The following is a 21720-nucleotide window of genomic DNA, read 5'->3' as shown; positions in this document are numbered from 1 at the left end:
TAAAAAAAAAAGTTCAATACACTTATTTCTCTCCTAACTTTCTTCTCCGAAAGAGGAAGTCAAGTGCAAGTGTTTTATTACCGAAAATACAAATGGTACTTAATGTCTTTTGAAAGCAACTACCCGTTGAAAGATTATTCGGTTGTTAACTAATGTTTTGCAAAAAGCTATTGTAAATATTTTCAAGTGCAAACCAAACCCTTTTTTCGTTTGCTGTTCTTTGACCTCAAGGTAATGTCCGTTCGTCAGCTACCAGGTGGTTACAAAGAGAATGAAACACGGATAATTAGTTGCGGAGGTAACATGAAGTTTTGCATCGATTTTTGGTGGGACTAGACAACCAGTGTTGCAGGAGCAAAACTGATTTTATTTCTTCGCCATCGATTAATTGCTGGAGTTAATAGCCCCTCTAAACTTCTGAAACAGTGCGTCATAAGACGAATGTTTTCTTTAAGAAAAATGTTGAAACGTTCATTAAAGAGGATCTCCATGATTCAAATCACCTCTATTTTTCGCTTTCTGACACTTGATCAATATTGATAATACTGTTTTTACATGCATCATTTATACAAGCTTAGATGAGTTACTTTGCTACCGAAAATAAAACCTATAATTTTTTTCGGGACTACGAGACGATAAGAGGTATTTGGTTACGGAAATGAGTTTTGTTTTGCCTCAAACGTATATCAGCAAATAGTAAAACGTATTTAGCAACAATCCCTGACCCCCGTTTTTGAATATGTAGCACGAATCTTGCTTACAACTTACTCAGAGATTAAAACAATGTTCCTTAACCTCAAATAGATAATAGAGACCAATATTGGTAAACCCAGCATCTAAAGTTCATAACGTATAACTGCCAAATTGGACCATGGTCTAACGACCTACTGCCAAATCTAAACATAAAAGTCACCAAAGCATTTTGTTTTATTCATTTGATGATTAGAAAATTTTAGTTTCGGAAAAGAATTATTCTTAACCTCAAATCCATACCACATGTAAATAATGAGAACTTAGTACAAGTATTTAATCCATGTCCCTGAAGATGAGCGATGTGTAAACTCCTTTACAAATTGTCCTACCAGATAGAAGTGGGAACAAAGCTTTGTTAGCCCAAGTGTATATGAGATAAACCGGCAGTGCAAACCCCTCTCCAAAAAGATAACCATAGTTTAGTGGCCGATTACTACTTGTTTTTCACTTTTACTCTTTATTCTGTTTTTAGATATGTGAATTAATGTTGAAGTTGTTAATCCTTCGAATCTTTTCAACGAATCCCTTGAAGGATTAAGAATAAAAATGATATTTGCATTTCATCAGCTCGTCAAGGACCATCATTCAGCAATGAACAGAATATATTTCTATTGGCCACAATACTACTACAAAGTAATAAAAGTGCAGCTGAAGTGAGAAGGGAGGTTATTAATTGATTCGGGGCGGAATTAGGACTAGCAGGGTTGTGTCCCCCCCCCCTTTATATGGCTTTTTCTTCTAAATTTTGTCCTTGAGAACACAGCAAAGGCTCTGGCAGAACATGGTATTGAATTGTTACCGATACGAATGAATTTTTGAATGTTTTCAGACTTCAGGATGCAAGAGTAGGCTTGAAAATTAATGTTAAGGAGAAAAGGTGGAGGAAAATGGAATAGATGAACTTCCCCTATCAAGACAGTATACTTGGCCAAGAAGGTGGTTGCACTGAAGATGTAGAATTCAGAATAGTGAAGGATATCGTTTCACGATGGGGAAAGGTCCGGAAAAATAAGGACCCATGTCTTAGAACTACGATTAGGATAATAGAACCCATGGCAATTATAGTTGACATGCATAGTTTCGAAATGTTTCTTAGAGAAGTTGTCTAAAGAAAGTTGTAGGTATTTTTGAAAGTTGTAGGTTACAAAAAAAAAGTTTGAGCGGATGTATATAAAACAACAAACTGTATGAGGGATGGCATTCAATGCCACTGTCTAGGTCTATCTAAAAAAGAAGAAAAGAAACTTAAAATAGTTAATTCCAGGTTTTAAAGATTACAGGTTGCCAATCATTGAACCAGTACTTATGTTTATAGCGACCACACTATTGTTCTTGATCTGTTGTAAAACAGGTTTTTCTGTGTGCGCTAAGAGAGATTTAGATTAGCGTAAATGAGATAAACTACCATGCAGATACATTTTAATTGGGAAATTTAACATATAAAGTTGGTATTTTCGCTAGGTTAGGTATTTAATATAATGCGTCCTGCTTTCCATAATTCTGTTGCTAAAGTATCATATTTTCATCATATTTGGGTATATTTCATTATGATTAACCTAACTTCACTTCTTGAGTGCGGTCGCTCTAAAACATAAGTACCATTTAACCTGTCGGTAATCTAGCCAGGGTAAAACAAAACACAGAAATGCCTGGAACAGGATTTGAAGGAATCATAGGAAAATATTTTAATGAAAGATAAAGTTTCGTGGAAGGGAGTAAGACTGAAGTACTTAACAGAGTGGAGAAGGAGCATATGAAGCTGCGTTGACCTTAGGTGTCTTGATGTTGCAATGAGTTGTTAGTTCTGTTTATTATAAATTTTAAACGTCACTTTCTCAGCATAATCATAATTGAACTAACAGAAGTTGAAAGATTCACTTAATGAAAGTTTTCTTTCCCTTGAGATGTAATCCTGTTGAGGAACACAAATTAAAAAAAAAGAAAAAAAAAGAAATAGGACACTATATACGGCCTCCTACTTCTTGCGTGTGGGGCTCATTCGATCTCACTAAATAAATATCTTGAATAAAATTTACTTTTAAAAAATATAAGCCTACCCAGTGGGAGACAGAATCAGGATCTAATACAATCACAAAAGATAAAGCAATAGCTAAAAAAAATGAAAGTAATAACATAACTTTGGACTTTACAATAAAAAAAATTATAGTAAGGGAAGGAAAAAATCTATTTTAAAATTTCTTCGCAAGGAATTTCTTTCAATTTGCCCTAAACGAACAGAGACTCAAATTAGAGTCTCAGATTCGTTAACTGAAGTTTCAAATTCTGTAATAGAGAACACCGCACCTGGGCATGTGTTACACCATCCGAGAAATCAGACCGAACAGTCGGCGTAAAAGGGCATAATCAATAAACTCCTTTTTCGATCTCCCTTTACATTAAAAGAGAATTAAAGAAATTACTTGCTTTAGAATTAAAGCAAGAAGCCATATAAAGATTAAAAGACACCACATAAAGATTAAACTAAAGATTCATTTCGTACTTATAGATAACGAAAACGTTAAGTTAAAGCAGCAAAAACTTATTAATGTTAAGTATTCAAAAGAAATCCGTACATAGATGCAAAGGCCTCCACACAATATAAAAACACGAAAGCTCCTATCGTTAGACCTTAGTTCATCCAGTGCCTTCGGAGGCACACAGAGCTTCGGTGAGTACCCTCCAATCTTCCCTCCTGTGAGCCGCTGCGTATATGTCTCCCCACTCTGGAATGAGACTCGTCTGGAGGGCTCTTCTATCACGTTCATACCTCCCACGGAAAATGTTTTTTGGTCTTCCTCGGCGACGAGTGCCTTCCGGTTGCCAGTAGAGGAGCATTTTTGGAAGTCTGTGATCTAGCATGCGGAGGATCTGTCCAAGGTATCGCCATCTACGTTGTCATACAACAGTTGCGATATCTGGCAGGCCTGTGTGGGTATGGATCTCGTCGGTGCTGACACGGTCTCTCCAACTAATTCAAAGGATTCGGCAAAGACAGTTATCCTCAAAGGCGGTAAGGCGTTCCTCCTGTTTCGTAGTTAGCTTAGGGCATTCCATAGAGTAACTACAGCTCCTATGTGTAAACTATAAACTATCCGCTAACATTAGATATAAAATTAGGAAATACATAAAACCTCCAGTCCGGGCTCAATTTATCTCAATTTAGCTCAATGAATCTATCTCAAATTTATTCTTTGTGCCTTATTGGATTACAGGCTACTTACGCAGGAATTTTTGGTGTGAGTCGCACAATCTCGGGGGAGGGGTCAAATCCGAAAACTCCAAAAGAAATGTGAAGAAGATAAAACAAAATCCTAGAAAAACTTTAGATCTGGGAGCACTTGGACTCAAAGTGCATTTGCCCCTTGTATACGTCACAGTAAAGGTGATATACAGTAGCGAGATGTTTCTCCAAACATGACACGCGTTTCACAGCGCGCAATTTTGGAAGTTTCACAGTGTCAGAGCCATTGTTTCAGTTGCTACTTGGTTTTCCATCGAAAACATATTGCGCGTGTGCGAAGACGGGTCATGAAGCTTGTGTGGTTATAAATATGTGTCAAAATTTTTCAATCGAGAGTATAGGACTTTTTTACGCTACTGAATATTATCTTTAGTTTAGTATACGTCTCTGATCTCTCTCAGCTTGGATGATGTCATTTTGCTCTAGAAAACTGCGAGTTATTGTACGTTGCACAGTCCTTTCTGGGATATCTTCATTTTCTCAATGTCTATGTTCTGTACAAGGCCCATGAATATGGCTGTATTCATTTCTATAATAAGGAACCAATAAAATGTCGTAAATAGTTCCATAATCAAGCCTTATCCTAAAAATTTGCTGGGTAATTTCAAGATTACTATACAAATTAATGCAAAATATTTAGTACATCATACACTAATTAATAACAAGCTACTCATGTAATGTAATTCGTGGGTACTTCAATATTTGTTTATGATGCTTTAATCCTGCAAACAAATGCAAGATTTCTGACTTTTTTTTTACTGTTTGACATTGATCGTTAAAAACCAATTTTCTTGCAAAAAAAGACAGCATTAAATGTAACAAAACCGTTGTTGAGAAGTACCGTATCAAACCTATAATTACATTCCTTGGATTAAATCTGTTGTGACAGAACAGTATTTATAACCCTACCTCAACTTAAATTTGGCTGTCAGAACGTGATCAAGACAATACTCTGATTGGAATACTATCCCAAGCTGTAAAGATATGTACGAACACGAACAAAAATATCATTAAATAGTAAAAGTTGACATCAGCGATCAATAACAATTCTTTTTACTAACTATCTGATGTCATTGTTAAATAATACCTCAGCACTTGAAATTAAATATCTTTAACACCTGTTTTAATGACGAAGTAAAAAACGAAATTAACTATGAATATGGATTTATTGACTTTCTAGCTGCATTGCGGATTAGAAATACGACAATTTTAAAACTAAACCGTTTCTCGTAAAGCAGTTCAATCAACTTTATTTATACGGCGGAGCAAAATTAAAGTTTGTAAGCTTTATTCCTTATTTGCTATATTGTTGTACTGTTTGGGGTAGTTGGTTTTGAATAATCGATACAAAAGAAGTATATAGATTGCAAAATCTTACCTTTAGCAGGACTCATTACTTTTTATCGATGCCTGTTTATATATAAATATCTTGAAAATTGGTTACCAATATGTTTTAAAAGTATGTTTCAATTAGGAAGTGGTATTCATACACATTTTACGAAACAGTCCAACATAATTTGTCGTCCGCTTGCTATTACCTTAAAAGTAATTTTTTGAATTTACTTTATTGTTTGTAAAGTTTGTTAGAAGGGATGTGTTTTTAGTTTATAACAGGGAGGAGTAGGACTCATACTATTTCGCTTAGAAATATGGATTCATTTTGGAAAATATGCTACATACCATTACGTCAGTTAGTCTTTGAAATTAAAGCCATAAAGCATTTTTCTTCCCAAAAGGTAAGAAAACTACGATCAGAGTGTGAACGCAGCGTGAGTCCTCATTAGCTTCTTCGATTTCTTCTCAGGGATGTCAAGGATTCCCTGATGATACACAGTTCAGATAAGAGCATCGTATTTTTTAACAAATTCTTGTTAGGTCTTCCTATACACACCTCTACTAAAATGAGACTAGTTTTATTTGGAGTTTTAGAGTTATTTCAATCCCTTTATCCCTTTATCCAATCCCATTTATTAGTTCCAAGAAAAGATTGAACACTGATCCTTATTATCCTTTGCGAAACATTTCTTCATTTTGAGTTATAAATATACTTTTGACTCCTTCGTAAACAACCTAAGAAAACAAGAACGATCAAACGATAATACATTTAATTTCGCATCGCAATTAACTTACAAAAACATTGGAAAACTTCAAAATAAGGAAAAAAATGCATTAAATTACAAGTTGTAATGCAAATAAAATGAAAATCAACTTAAAAGTTATAGATTGAAAAGTTAGCTCTTAACGTCTTAAAGATCTGTGATTTAAAAAAAAAAGTAGCATCAGAACGTAAATTATTCTTCGCTAGATCTTCAAACACATTGAAAACAAAGGCAGTTTCAAAAGGGGACAGAATTTTACAATAATTAGTAATAATAAAAGGTAAACTAAGCAGTGGTTGGGGAGAGGGGGAGAGTTAGCTTATCCAAGCTAAAATAAAGTTCTAATAATTCTAAATTCAAATTCCACGACATGAAACAAGCTCTTTCAAGACGCGTTTAGGATGATAAAAACTTAGTGAATTTAAAAGAAAAAAAACGTCAAATTTTACATAAATATACAGCGAATCTTCATACATTCTAACAGCTAAGCTTTTAAGGGAACGTATGTTAGATGTTTATTTTTCATGGACGAGGGGCTACAAAAAGTTCATTTATATACCTAATTTTTATTAATGTATTTTTTACTCAAATAAATTTACCAAACGAAAAACCTCTTTAGCCCAGATCTTTTTCGTGATTACTTTAGTGAAAATAGATCTTTGCATCATTATGAAACGCGTCACGATAGTGATTTCGTTGTCCCGCACAGAAGTAGAACCAGGGCCGGCTTATCTACTAGATTGTCGGGGCCTAATGTGTAGAACTCTGTTCCAGAGAGCATTTGGGCGGCTGGGCACCCGGAGTTATTTAAAATAAATTGAAAGAGTATTTTTAGGCCAAGGTTTATAGTTCTGTTATTTATTTATTTTTCTTTTTTCTCTCTTTTCTGTTTATTATTATGAGATTGGTTACTATTATTGATGATTTGATGAGAGACTGGTTGTTATTGGTTATTGTTGGGTTTTTTTTTTATGTTTCATTTGTAGTGAATTATTAGTCAGAAAATGAGTTTTATGTATCCGCCCAGTCACAAGTGCTTTTTTGTATCTTTCTTCGGGCAGGTACTAGCATATTAGTTAAATGTATTTTATTTATAAATAAAGTGAACTGAACTGAACTGAAACGAAAGCATTATCCTAGATTTGTGGCCAGCGGGACCTCATTCCCTTCACATACCTCATAATTTTAAGGAATGGCCCTCATACTTACTGATTGTTAAAAGTGTAACTTTTTTTTAATATTTTATTTCAAGTATTTTCCAGAGTAGATTTTTATATGTGTTTTAAAAACTAATTTCAATAAAATTACGTTTATGTACTATTTATAGTCTAAGAAACAGTGTATAAAGCGATTCTAATCTAAAACTATATGGTCAAACTATGTTTAAAATAAATACTTAGCAAAGAGTAAGGGTAAAGAACACTGACAACATTGGTATTAATATATACACCGGAAGAGAAAAAATTTAAGGAGTTACCATCTTTTTTCTACCAACATTGTATATCCTTTTCAGAAATTTACTATCCACCTAATTTTTTGAGTCATGACTAAGAGCAACACAGATAAATCGCCTTTGGGGGTCACTAAATTACTTTGGCCTTACTTCTCTGATACACAACCTGATAATTCAACAATCAGTTAGGTAACCATTTTTATCCACCAATAAGAGAATAATTTGAGAATAATTTGTCATTTTAAACTTCTTACTTTTCAGTCATGAGTTGAAGGAAGCTTGATGATAGGCGAAAAAGGCGAGGGAAATTACATCTTAACTTTTCGTATCAGGATTTAATCCGATTCGTCAGAGAAATGTGTCAATTTGAAAACTAGTCTACTTAGTAATTAAGTAGCTTCATATGAAGCGACCTTAATTTATGACAACAATGTTTTACCTACATAGCATTAAAATAATTTCACAGAGAACTGAAAACACTGGTATCAATATATACACCGGTATCGGACATGAAACACAGCCTATATCATACACAGTAAAGCTACGTTTATGACAAAGTTTGCCTATGAGAACTGGAGTATGGCATGACCATGTATTTCGGCATTGCAAATCTTTTTGATAACTTCACATGCATCTTCGGCGGGGAACACAGAGAACGGAGGTGGAATCACCTGAAGTGAAAAAGCGCTGGTGAGCTCAGATCAAACCAATTTAAATATAGCACACCAATATAAGAATTTTTAACCATTGATCAGATCTACTGGGGGGAGAGGAAACTCACAAGCTTCCCACTAGCAAGCTAGATATTTCAAAATTTTTTGGGGGAAAACAGTGTTTCTTTGTATAGAAGATTAAATTAGTGCTTCCTTTACATGAATGTAATGAGATCAGAGTGGAAGGCGATTTTCTTCTGTTGTTTCTAAAAAAAAAAAAAATCCGCTTCCACAAAATCACTTGGTTCAATACATTGTAGGGATAGAGACACGGACCAATACGTACCACATCTGTGGGGCTGCAAAAATATGTAGGCGTAATTTAACAATTCGAGCGACCCGATACAGTAGGTGTGTTTTTGGTCACCGGAATCTTCAACCCTTCAATATGGAGTCTGGCGTATTCCCCCCACAAAAAAGATTACCAATTGGAATATTAAGCAGCCAAACGGAAATTAAGACAAACAAAACGAATGAAGAAAATTAGTGATTCTGGAATATTCTATTTATATTCCAAACACATGTAAAATATATGGCGTAGATCCAAATAGTTCGTGGTGACGAATTGTCAGTAAGGAACGATTCGGACCGATAGCAACCAAACTCTAAAAAGGAATGCTTATAACGATCAATTCATCAAAAAAGTTAATTTTAATGATATTCATCAAGTTTAATGTTACACTTCCAAGGCTGCAGACCTGATAAAATTTGTCTGATTTTGAAAAATTGGGAAACCACCCTTATAAGGAAAGTGAACATAATGAAGATCTCACCATTATATTTAGTACATTATAAAACCATACTATAGAGGTTTTAAGCTCCTGTCTACAAAAAAAAAATGGGATTTTACATTTTTTTTTTTCAGAGGAAAGATCACGAATGCGTGTTTTTTTATTTTTTTTTTTTTTTCAGGGGCGATCGTATCGAACCGATGGCCCTAAAAGATCAGGGGAAAATAAAACAAAATTCTGAGACAGATTGAATAAGATTCTGCAACATCCAGGGGCGTGGCTAAAGAATTTTTATTGGGGACTAGGGGGGAAAGAGGGGGTCCTATTAAAGTAGGTGCTATACAAGTGGTAGTTAAGAAAAGTAACTATTTAACAATGTTACTTTTGTGTGCAATTAACACACATTAAACCATCATAAATATAAGTGCTGATGCTTGGCTTTTATTAAAATTGTCAGCAATGAGCTGCAGTAGACGACAGTAGTATAGCGTAAGCAAGCTTTCTAGTGGGCGAAGGTGGGTGTCGTATACACGTGGCTTTTTCGAGCCAGATTACCGCTTATACATACACACAAAATTTTTAAACTGTAAGAAAAATATATATATTTTGTTTAAATTCACTTTATTCCACTCTCAGCATACAGCATGATGATGCAGAGATAAATGTACCACAAGTAGTGCTGGTGTTGTGCGAAATGCTACAAATTTCAGTCATAACTCTTACCACATTTATTTCAATTCTTTTTTTGGAGCTGGTTAAAAGAAATATATAGAAAAGCGAAAATAGCGAGAAGTCAGCATGGTATTGTATATTATGTGTTAGTATGTGAATCCAAAACGCAAGGAATAGGACGTTATCAGTGTTAATTAGGTATTTCAATGACAAAACAGAGAACGGGAGTTGTAATTAAATACTGGAGATAAAAAAAAAAAATTCCTTGAGCCGATTCCCTTTACCAAATTCCATGATCAAAGTACAACCAATTTGACTTATTAAATTGCAGTACGAATATCATTAAAAAAAAGTAGTAAGTCTTATTTTATTTTTCAATGATTTCTTTTTCATTCAGGAAATTATATTCACTGTATATCTACCTTCTTATTCTTTAATGGTTCCATTTCTGTCCTATTTGCATACGTAGAGGGTGTATTCAATTCCACTTTTGAAAGTTTTAAAACAAGAGAATCTTATCTTGAACTGATGGATTTTAGAAGTAAAAGACCCTAAACATCAGAGCAAAAATTGAACTGAGCAAATGGGGCGAAACAGAAAGCGTAGAACATTTTTCGATTTTGCCATTAACTAGGCTCACATTTTTACTTGATGATATGGTTTCAAAGGCAGTATATTTGGAAAAATATTAATGTGGAACATATAATGAAGTGTAATGGACTGCTATTTTTCCCGTTACCCTTATGTTACAAACGAGCTGGGATTAACTAAAAACAAATTATCTGCTTAAACTAAAGAGCAAATTTGACACTTAAAGCAAGCAACAGTTTTAAAGCTACTTTTGAAAACATCAAAACTATATGTTGAGCTGCCCAGTTGCAGAGGACATGATGCCAGACGGTTGCGCATTCATTCCTAAAGTCTTGTAGTTAACACAAGTAGAAGTACTTCAGACTAGGAGCTGAACGATAGTGGCAAATACCTAATGCTTTTTTTGTGAATATGGCTTGATGACTTTTTAAAATCTTTTACTTAAACTGTAACTTGATTATACTAAATTTGTTTTGATTTCAAAGAGTGAACTGGTATCGTGTACTGTAGTTGTCGGCAGGGGCGTTAAGTTTGTTGCAAAGGGTTACGCCCCTCCCCCAATGTTTTCAGCCTGCCGGGTGAAAAATTTGAGTCAGTAAAATAGTGACGCGAAACCTCACTATTTTACTGGCTCTTTTTTTACGTTTACAGGTTTGAAGTTTTAATGTCTAAGCAAAAATTTGCACATGTCAAATGTATAAAATATCTGGTTACTATCAAACCAACAGACAATCGGGATATGGGAGATACCCCTAAGCTTTTAAAAACATAGCAAATGATTTAAAAATCCGTGTCTTTACATGTAAGATTAGATTTAATGTGTAACAAAGTAAGAGGTTTTTAATTTTTTTTTTTTTGACTATACAACTTAATTTGTTTTCCATACATGGGTTACTGATTTTCAAATTTGCGTTAAATGATTTCAAATACTCTGAAGTTAGAAGAAAAACAAATTAGGAAATCATTTAAATACTAAATATGTTGAATACTAACGAATACAGGATGTCCTTGGATAGGATGGGAGGAGGTCATAAGATTAGATTTAAAGGAATTAGAACTTCACAGGAGGAAGCAAAGACAGAAGCTCTGAATAGATTGAGTGAAGGAAGAGCGTTCGCAGTTAATTTGGTCCCAAGTAAATTACTTCTGAGATGAGTCGCTAGCAGTGGGATAAGTTAAAAAAAAAAAAAAAAAAAAAAAAAAAAAAAAAAAAAAAAAAAAAAAAAAAAAAAAAAAAAAAAAAAAAAAACACGTAAATCCTGGGTAAGAGTAGCCACAAGTCTCAACTACTTTCATGTTCAGGTCAGGAAGCGCAAAATGCAGCTTTTTTATTAGCTTGCTCCCGCTGGCTATCAGTAGAAAAAGATAATAAAAAATAGTGGCGCGCATCTATAGTTACTCTAACTTGATACGAATATCATAAATCGATCGTAGTCTATAAACATAGGAAATAGTGAAAATTAATAATCAAAAAGGGCTTCATCATCTTTTTGAGAAAAACATAAACAAGAAAGCTTGCTATTCAAGAGTATCATTTGTGACGGCACAATTCATTTTTATGCAAAAATACAAACGTCTTTACAATTTTTTAAAAAGGCAGTGTTTCAACACTTACAGATAAAAGACTTCAATAACAAAGCAAAACTTTGATACAAAATGAAAAATAACAAAGGATGTTCGATTTTTCCCTCATCGGAAACCGAAGAAAATCAACTTCTGTAATTTTTTTTCCTATTGAACAGGAGGAACAATGCAGTGACGTGATTAGGATGTTCAATTCAGAGAAGAAGGTTTTCCACAGACAATTATTATTTCTTTTCTATATGAACCGGACATGTCAACATCATTTCAGAAATGAGAATTTAATTGTCTTTCTTTTCCAATGAAAAACAAAGTTTTCAATTCCATGGTACGGTTCTACCTACAATTCAGTTGACCGAAAAAGTAATAATCTTTAAGAAACTAAGTTACGAAACATTATTGTTCACGAGACATTACATTAGACTGGATACAGCTTAAAGATGGTCAATATTGAATTCAAATTCATGTTTTTATCAGATGAAGCAAAAACAACTTTTTTCTTATGAAAGTAAAGAAAAAATTGAGCCAAGTTATTTATATATTAAGAGGGCTTATATATTAAGCCATTACGAGGACTATTATTAGGAGGCGCCTTCTTTAGCTGCAATTTCAAAGGTGCTTTCCTAAAAGTGTTCATGAATAAAACAAATATAGCTAACTGGTAATTACACAAAATTCATTTACCGACTGCTTTTCAAAACATTTGGACTGAAATTTTATTGTTTAAAGTAACAGCTAGAGATTTTTCCTATTTTGGGAGAAGCATAGTTGCTCTATCAATATCTGTGATCCTTATTTTTAAAGAAGGTTGGACTAAGGAGCAAAATGGCTGAAACAGGGCAAGACAAGCCATGAGGTTATCTCCCATCATCGTAGTAATCTTATCAAGCAAGATTCTAAAATGTTGTCTGTAGAACTTATAAATTGTGATCACGGCTTGGCTTTGAGGTCGGCTGTCAAAAGGACATGGTCCAGGTCTTCAACGATGATGTCTAATGAAACCGGCCTCTGGACTGACTTCCATCCTTTTGGCAAACTGCACTACAGTGTCCATTAAACTGTTCATTTTCTCTCCCGATGTTCTTCAGAAGTTTCTATGTAGCTTCAACCATCTCAAATTGTATCGTATTTTTGTTTAATGTTTTTTTTGTATCGTATTGTATCGCATTTGTGTATTTTGTTATTTTGTTTAATGTGTATTTTTGTTTATCACCCGTCATTCCAACAGAAAAAAAGGAGTATAAAAAGCAAAAAAGAACAGGGAAAAAAAACATTACACTTCCACACAAATAAGAAAAACAACAACTATGAACTAAAAACTCACCAATCTAGAACTGAATGTAGGTACATATACATACACTTAAATTTTGATAATTTTGCTCTAGGGGTGGGATTTGGCTTTTGAATTATACTTACTAATCAGTTTGGAAATGGCAAACTCAGGATCAGTTATTTTATACATTTTAATCATTTTAGTATTTCTTGTCCAAGGGGGAAGCCGAAGTAAATATTTAGAAAATCTGAAGAAAGTGGACCCAAGTTTACTTTTTCACCAGTTGAAAAAATTTGCCAAAAAGGGGCTAGGTAAAGGAATTGAGGTATTGCAACAGAATTATAAAGGGACGCTAGAATTTTTCGCTTAAAACGTCTTGATATTTTTTACAAGTAGAGGATAAGAAGCGCAAACTTTCCATTCAAAATGTTCAGAAAGGAGCCGGCTGGTGTGTTTCAGTGAGGAACCAATGGGAAGACCAAGATAAACAGCACATTCAACGGGTCTTAGACAACTATCACCAAGAGCAATGGTGGGCAAGGGGCCTTCAGCTTTCCAATTAAATAGCACAACATCAGACTTAGCCGAGTTAAATTTGAGATCTAGATGATCATATCCATTTTGCATAATTTGAAAGTTTTCTTCTCTCCGTTGGATAGACCTGCTTATGTTGCAGACGTCGTCAGCATAACACAGGAGAGAAATATTAATAGCTTGAAGAACGCATAAACAAAAACATAGCGACTGCGCATCTAAAACACTATTATTGAACAATGTTGGCGAAGAGATGGCCCCCTGGTGAGTGCCCTTCCGAACTGGAATTGTACGATGAAAATGACAAGGTTGAGGCGAACCTAGCAACTTTTGAGGCAGAAATCAAACCTTGAAGGGGGAACATAACACTTCCTGCCTAATTCATCAATAAATAACCAATTCGTAAATTTTACAAAGTGTCGTGGACACTGTAATTGGATGGAATCTTGAACATTGTGGCGTGACATTAGATTTTCCTTTTTTCGGAATTGGAGTAGTCTCCTACACAAAACGTTGTAGGAACAGTGCTAATATCAAAAATCATCTGCATTAACAAACAAGTATGGTCAACAAGCAGAGAGCTACCGTTAGTTATATGGAGATCACTCACATTGTCAATACCCGAAGATCGTTTGCGCTTTGGGCGAGTGATGGCAGTTATGACAGATTGTCGTGTCACTAAGAAATCACTGGCCAGATGCGCATTCAAAAATTCTGTCAATTCATGCTCTGCTTTAGCTCCGGTTTCGGGGTCGGGAGGAGCAAACTCGTCCGTAAAGTGCGCAGACCAATCTGACTCTGGAATATCTGATGCTGAGAAACTACTTTCCGGCTCAGTTCTCACAACATTCTTCCAAAGCATTTCGGGTTTGTGCCGCGACTAAAGCAATAGTCTTTGTATTTTAATACGGTGTAAAGCAAGCTCTCGACCTAATTCCTTTTTTACATGCTTACGAATATCATTAACTATGCTGGATCTTGGGCGGTCACAATCACTCCACAACCTTGTACCAGAATTTGGCTCTGTCACACGAATTAACAAGGGCAGTATTTTTGAACAGCCACGAACTACAGAACCAATCCTTACTTTTTTCACGGGGACAGCCGTTTTTTCAGCAGTAATAAGAGCGTGGCATTGTTTCAGCCCTTTCAATCCACCGGGTCCGTGATAAATTTAGAAATTGAGGTTATTTTCAGTGGAAAAGAGGTTATCTTTAAGGTCGGCAAAACACGTTGTAGATGAAGCAAAGAACAAAAGTATTTACTCTAGAATATTGAATAGCTGTGCAATAAAGAGAGATGAATTGCAACTATGCTCTATAGTAATGTTTAGTCTGAGGGCCTAGAAGGGAAAATAAGGCACATAGGCGATTCAGAAGTTCCGACAATTTCTGCTAAGCTCCATTAAACTTGGTGGGCCTTACACTTGCATAGTTATACGATTAAGAAGCTATTTTATCCATGGGAATTCTGTACAAAATGAAAAGCAAAGAAGAGAAAACTGGCTAGTTACTTCTCTTCCTGATTACACAAGACAGTTTTGCGACTTGAGTATTGCGACTGCAAGCTTATCAGAATGTGAAGCATCGCGTATCGTATCCGTCATCAAAGAATAAGGTTTTGAATCCGAGACTTCATCAAGGTTCTCCTCCCTGAAATGTGATGGAAGCAAGTCTATGAACTCGTTTCGGGAGGTTTTGTGTAGAAATGTAACTTTGCATGGTCTATACCAAGCTATAGTCAAGCCCCAGGGGCAGGCAGATATTCCACAAGAAGTTGAACAATTTGCCGTGTTATTCTTCAACTCTTCTAATGGCAATGCCCTGTCTCGCTAGTGTCCATGCAACATCGGAAAGAATTATCACATTTATACGTTTTCGGACTGATCCCTCCCTGGACCACTAAGGTAAAGTGAGTACACAAAACAAAAGACCGCGTCTTTCTCGATACTGTACTCTAAGAGCTGATAATTTTCAAACCAGCCACGGTGAAAGAAAAGTTGTTCTTTTTTTTTTTTTCTTTTTTTGTATTGACCTATCAGCTGGGAATGTACTTAGTTTCAGTTGATTAGGACCACGAATATTTCCTTTGGTTTTCGCTAGAGAATGACTTTACTATCCCTGAATCCTTGCGAACTACACTTTCAAAGTCTCCATGTTGATTTCCGACAACTCCACTAGTTGCCTAAATGTTAGCCTATTTCGATCTTCAGTGTAATCAGATGTTTGTTCCGTGCACAGATCGTACACAGAAGATTATGTAGATTATTCTTCTGCTTCTACCAAGAAATCTCTTGCGTTCAATGAAGAGTTTTCCCGGACGGTCTTAATAATGTCATTCGAGCCAGAAACTACTCATATAATAATAATAATAATTTATTTACATTCTATACACACACGAATATACACAGAGGAGTATAGGACACACAGAGTAGTAGAGGAGTATAGATGAGTATAATTTACTCCATCTTGGCGAAACATAAAAAAGAAAAATCCGCGGTTTGTCTTTGATTCGGAACCTCTTGCCCGATGTATGGCTCTGTTTCCTCATTTGTATTTACTAATGGCATGAAGTCTTCTATAGTTTGACTCTTAATATTTATGATACACCCATTCCCCAACAAATTTTCCACCAACAGCTCTCCCCCCCCCCTTGATCAACAACAAAACTTCTATCCTCAAATCCCTGATCCCCTTACACTTCCCACAAAATGCAGTAAATTTTTCTCCCACTCTTCACAAATCGGAAAACTGTAAGGTCCACTCTTCATTCTAGCTCTTCCCAAATATCTTCTTTTCCCCCAGCGGAATAAAATTACCACTACAAGAAGCTACCCATTTAATATCATCCTAGAATCCTATGTAACTATACCTCCTGTGCTATGTTTGTTTTACCCTAGAAAGGGGTATATATTATTCTTGCCGCCAGGGTTGTATGTAGGATTTTTTTGGGGGGAGGGGGCGAAAGGATTTTGTTCGGGGGGAGTTACAATTTTTTTTAAACACAAAAAAAAAATTTATATTCATTTTTGTTACGTTTTTACGAGTCGGACAAACATTTCGGGGGGAGGAAGGTTCAACCCATCCGCTGGATACGATCTTGCCTGCCATAGAATGTCAAAACACATCTAAAAAAATTAACTCTCATCCGCGACCATGCCTCCAACTTAGGTTTAGCAGATATTAAGACTTGTCTTGGTTTCGTTGACTCCAAGCTAGATACGCAAGAGACAATACTACGAACAAAGTGTCCTTTTATAGTCGCGATGACTTACGACAAGAGAGTTTATTTTCAATTTGCCAGAGTTTCCTGATATTTGCTTCCCACGGACTGAGGAAAACAGATGTGCTGTCACACTGCCGTCGCAGCCAAAAACTTTTCTTTTGACTTGAACGAGCCATTCCAGCGTCTTCAAAACAACTCTTGTCCTGGGAAACAAGCTCTGGGTGCAGAATTAAATTGATCTTTTCAAGAGCTGGATCCACTTCAACCTCGTTTTGTAATCAAGCTTTTATTACTGTCTTGGATAGAGTTGCTTCGAAAGATTTTCTCGGGGCCCCTGTTATTTGAATTTCGACTATTTTTTCCATTGTTTTTGACAAATATCATGCCTTTGACCCACCGTCCATGCACAAAATCTTGCCTCTCGATTTTGGTTTTTTTCATATTATCCAATTAGACTCCATATTTACAAATAAGCTACAATAATTTTAACAGACTAAGTATAGACAATCTAAGTAATAAAGACAAGTAAAAAGAGATTTTGGAACAAGGCAAGCTGCTGCTAGACCAGTCCCTTCAAAAATTATGCAACCGTTGAAAGACTTTTCCCGCTTCTCTCTCTTCTATACCGGTAAACTTATGAAATTCATTTTTTCATGTCACTTCAGAGCACCCATAATCCAAGATTTGTCCTTAAATATACCTCTAGATGAAGGGAGATGGGTGAACGGGGGCATTCTGACCCTCTTTTTCTGTCGTATCTATACGAAGGACCTCTCTCAGATAGTCAGAAATTTTGGGCAAAAATATGCTTTCTTTGAGGCTGCAGCTGTTGACTTCTGAAGGTGTGATTGACCATATTTGGATTCTTTCGCTCCCACGGTCCCATATTAATTTAATTTCCATTATAAAACAGATTTATAACTAAGTAATTTCACTCACATCCCATTTGTAACTAAATAAAACATGAATGCATAATATATCCTTTTACAGACATATCTTCTTAAACACTTATTAAGATCAAACTCCCTTTCAAAAGTAAGGACTGCAAGAGATGCCTTTTAAGAGCATCACATGGGAATTAAATAACGAGAAACAGAACATTCAATCGAGTGTTTACTTCAATATAAAAGGATTATATTGAAAGTATTTTGAAGTTTCATATATTTTCCAAGAGACTGAAAATAAAAAGACTTACAGCAAGACTAATATAATCGTCTGATGCAATAAGGAACTATTTTTATATTTAGAACGAACGAGCATTTTATTTTTATTCTTTATGGGATGAAAAGTAAATCAAATAAAATACTAAAAAGATACAATGCCAAATACTAAAAATATAATAAAAAATAAAATATATATAACTAAATGTAAAATAAAATATAAAAAAAATGTAATAGATACAAAAAATACTAAATAGACACAAAGTAATATCACCCAATCTTGAAACTTTTTATTTTGCTAAAATATTTTTAACAGTTTTGCTTTCAATTTTGAACACATTTTCCTAATTTGGATATATCTCATGTTTTTGTTGAACCTTAGACAATTTGCGTATCTAACCCTTCTTATATATTCCAGAGTTATTAAATTGTAGGCTACAACTCGAGGGGGGGGGGGTAATAAACGGAACCTATATTTCTGTACTAAAGCAAAACTTGGTAAAATCAAAAATTACAGTTAAATTCACAAATGTAGGTAACTTCAAGTTCTATCGACTTAATGGCTGAATGAAATGTAACATTATGAATAAATATACATAAGATACATAAATATACATAAGAAATGTATCAAAATTATTTAAAAGCATACTTTGCCCTAATTCCATTTGCCTTGCCCTAAATGGTAATTTTTTGCGGCTACATTTTTGACCTGTCAGGAACACAATTTAACAAGGTTAGTCCCTCGCCATTTCTCCTTTGTAATCTTACTGTATGAAGCGTTGTTTTCAAATCCTCCAACACCTTTTTGTATAGATAGATGGATACATTTATTCACACGAAAGCCCATTTAGGCCATGGTGACGTACACAAAACAAGCGAAAAAATACGACAATAAAACAAACTGAAAAGCCATTAAAACTGATTATATAAGCTCTTTTTCTCTCCTTTTGCATCTTCATTATTTTTATCAAAATTTGTCCTAACTTTATCAGTTGTTGGTAAATTTTTCTTCAAACCTAGTAGCCCCACCTCCCTAGTTGGATACAGCCTCGGATGCATTGATGAGGCTGTGGTTGTTGGTAGCTTTAATTTTTATCCAAAATTGTGACTTTATTGTGGCCAGACATTTTTTTCAACTTTCAGTAGGGGTAATGGTGCATCCAGAGTTATGTAAAGGAGCTGTGTAATTTTCTCACTAGGTTCGTATGCTCGAATGTCACTGGTCTTTTTTTTGGCTTAATATATTCTTTAAATTAAGGCTTTTTTTGTAAAAGTAAAAACGCAAAAAATTCAATTGTGATGGGGGTCCATCCTACCCATATCCGCTATGAGTTGTTATAGAATTATGAAAAAATAAATAAAATAAAACACACACTCATAGATAAAATTTTGCTAAATTAATAAAGGTTTATACGATTCACCTTAAAATTAAGCATTTAATTATTTTATCAGAGATTTTTTCATAATTCTATAACAACTCATAGCGGATATGGGTAGGATGGACCCCCATCACAATTGAATTTTTTGCGTTTTTACTTTTACAAAAAAAGCCTTAATTTAAAGAATATATTAAGCCAAAAAAAAGACCAGTGACATTCGAGCATACGAACCTAGTGAGAAAATTACACAGCTCCTTTACATAACTCTGGATGCACCATTACCCCTACTGAAAGTTGAAAAAAATGTCTGGCCACAATAAAGTCACAATTTTGGATAAAAATTAAAGCTACCAACAACCACAGCCTCATCAATGCATCCGAGGCTGTATCCAACTAGGGAGGTGGGGCTACTAGGTTTGAACTCCCCCTCGCCTAAAAATTTTAGTCTGAATCGTAAAAAAAATAACAAAAATATATATAAACAAATTAGTGATGTGTTTTAAAAGTTTTTGCACCCCTCCCCCCTCATCTAAAACAAAATCCTGGATACGCCCTTGAATATAATGCTACATGTAATGCTACAGTCATAAAATGTTGCACTTTATGACTGACTAATCAGAGTGATAATTAAAGCGTAGTTATTTTTAATTTACAAAACATGGAGGCTTTTCTCTTTACTTTGAGCAAATTTTTTTTTAATTAATCCATGGTCGTTTTAACATAAGAAAACGAGAAAAATACGGGTCCATTAAACTTAGTAATAGGTCGCAAATAAATATTTTTTCAAAAATACTGCCTTTAAAGCCACGCAATGTATAATGTACAAGCCTAATGTATAAGCATCGAGTAAAAATTTCAGCCTAGTTAAAGGCAAATTGAAAAATGTTCATGCTTCCTGTTTTACTACATTTGCTCGTGTCAATTTTTTTTCCCTGATATTTAAGGTGCTTTTACTTTCTAAAATCTGTCAGTTCAAGATGAGATTCTCTTGTTTTAAAACTTTCAAAAGAAGAAATGAGTACACCGTCTACATCTGCAAATCGGACAGAAAGGGAATCACTGAAGAATAAGAAGGTCGATATATAATGAATATAATTTCTTGAATGAAAAAGAAATCATTGAAAAAGAAAACACGACTTGGTGCTTTTTATAATGATTCGTACTATAGCTATATAGGTCAAATCGGTTGTAGCTTGGTCATGGAATTCAGTAGAGGGTGATCCACTCCAGGGATCATTTAATTGTTTTAATTTTTAGTTTAAACAAAATATGTATATTTTCTCACAGTTTAGAAATTTGTTGTGCATGTAAAATGCGGTACCAACGCATTCCCTTTTTCTATTGTTATAAGTTTTATCATGCAGCGCTAGGAGACCAAGCTTCGCTTGTGAAGGAAGTATAGACATAAAAGCGATATCCAGTGTAACCCCCCTCCAGAAATGAATAAACCCCTTACCCTTATTTACACAAGAAAACTTATGTGTAGTTTTTATAGAATTCTTTTTTTTACAAAGATACAAAAGGAGAGGGTAACTTTCTAACTCTAGGAGTCAATTTCCCTTCCAATTGGCATCCCAGGAAATTTTTAGTTACTTTAAGGTTTCTGCCACAATGATGCCAAGCAAAGTTTGGATTTTCTGGATATTCTTCGTCAAACAAATACGGTCACTATTTAAATGTGGGTAATATGTCACAATGTAATGTTGCCTGATCTGTGGTAGTACTTTTACTTATCCTGTATCTTTACTTAGACAGCGCTATTGCACTGCCTTTGACTTTTGTTTCAGCTTTATGTGGCCTGCATAAAGCAGGACTATTTATTAATATAAATCGGAAAACTCACAAACAGATCAATTTAGTAAAAATCTTAAATATCTATATATATAAAAATAAGTTGTCTGTGTGTGGATCTGTGGATGGATCAGGTGACGTCATGTTTGTTCGCATATGACGTCTGAATTATTTCACACTAATACAAAAGAAGAAAAAAACTAAAAAAGGTAAAAACTACAAAAAAAAACTAAAAAGAAAAAAAACTAAAAAAGCTAAAAAACTAAAAAAAAACTAAAAAAAGGTAAAAATCTAATAACTAAAAAAAACTGAAAAAAATAAAAAAAAGGCAAAAACTACAAAAAAAATAAAAACTAATAAAAAAACTAAAAAAGCTAAAAAACTAAAAAAACTAAAAAAAACTAAAAAAAGGTAAAAAACTAAAAAAAAACTAAAAACTAAAAAAGAAAAAAACTAAAAAAAAGGAAAAAACTGAAAAATAAAAGAGAAAAAGAAAACTAAAAAAATATGAATAAATATATATA

At 34.4% G+C, this 21720-nt stretch overlaps 1 protein-coding gene across 4 annotated transcripts in view; it reads right to left on the bottom strand.

Moving 5' to 3' along the window:
* Nucleotides 1-6082: 6082 nt before the first annotated feature.
* Nucleotides 6083-21720, bottom strand: part of LOC136026389 (uncharacterized) — a 65343-nt gene continuing 49705 nt past the window's right edge. For all 4 annotated transcript variants that reach the window (XM_065702942.1, XM_065702943.1, XM_065702944.1 and 1 more), the window contains one exon: nt 6083-8217. In XM_065702942.1, coding sequence (XP_065559014.1) covers nt 8110-8217 — 108 coding nt within the window. In that variant the 3' untranslated portion in view covers nt 6083-8109. The remainder of the gene's footprint in view (nt 8218-21720) is intronic.

The sequence above is a fragment of the Artemia franciscana genome, chromosome 4, assembly GCF_032884065.1.
Source record: "Artemia franciscana chromosome 4, ASM3288406v1, whole genome shotgun sequence".
Lineage (NCBI taxonomy): Eukaryota > Metazoa > Arthropoda > Branchiopoda > Anostraca > Artemiidae > Artemia > Artemia franciscana.
This window is presented reverse-complemented; position numbering and strand designations above follow the sequence as displayed.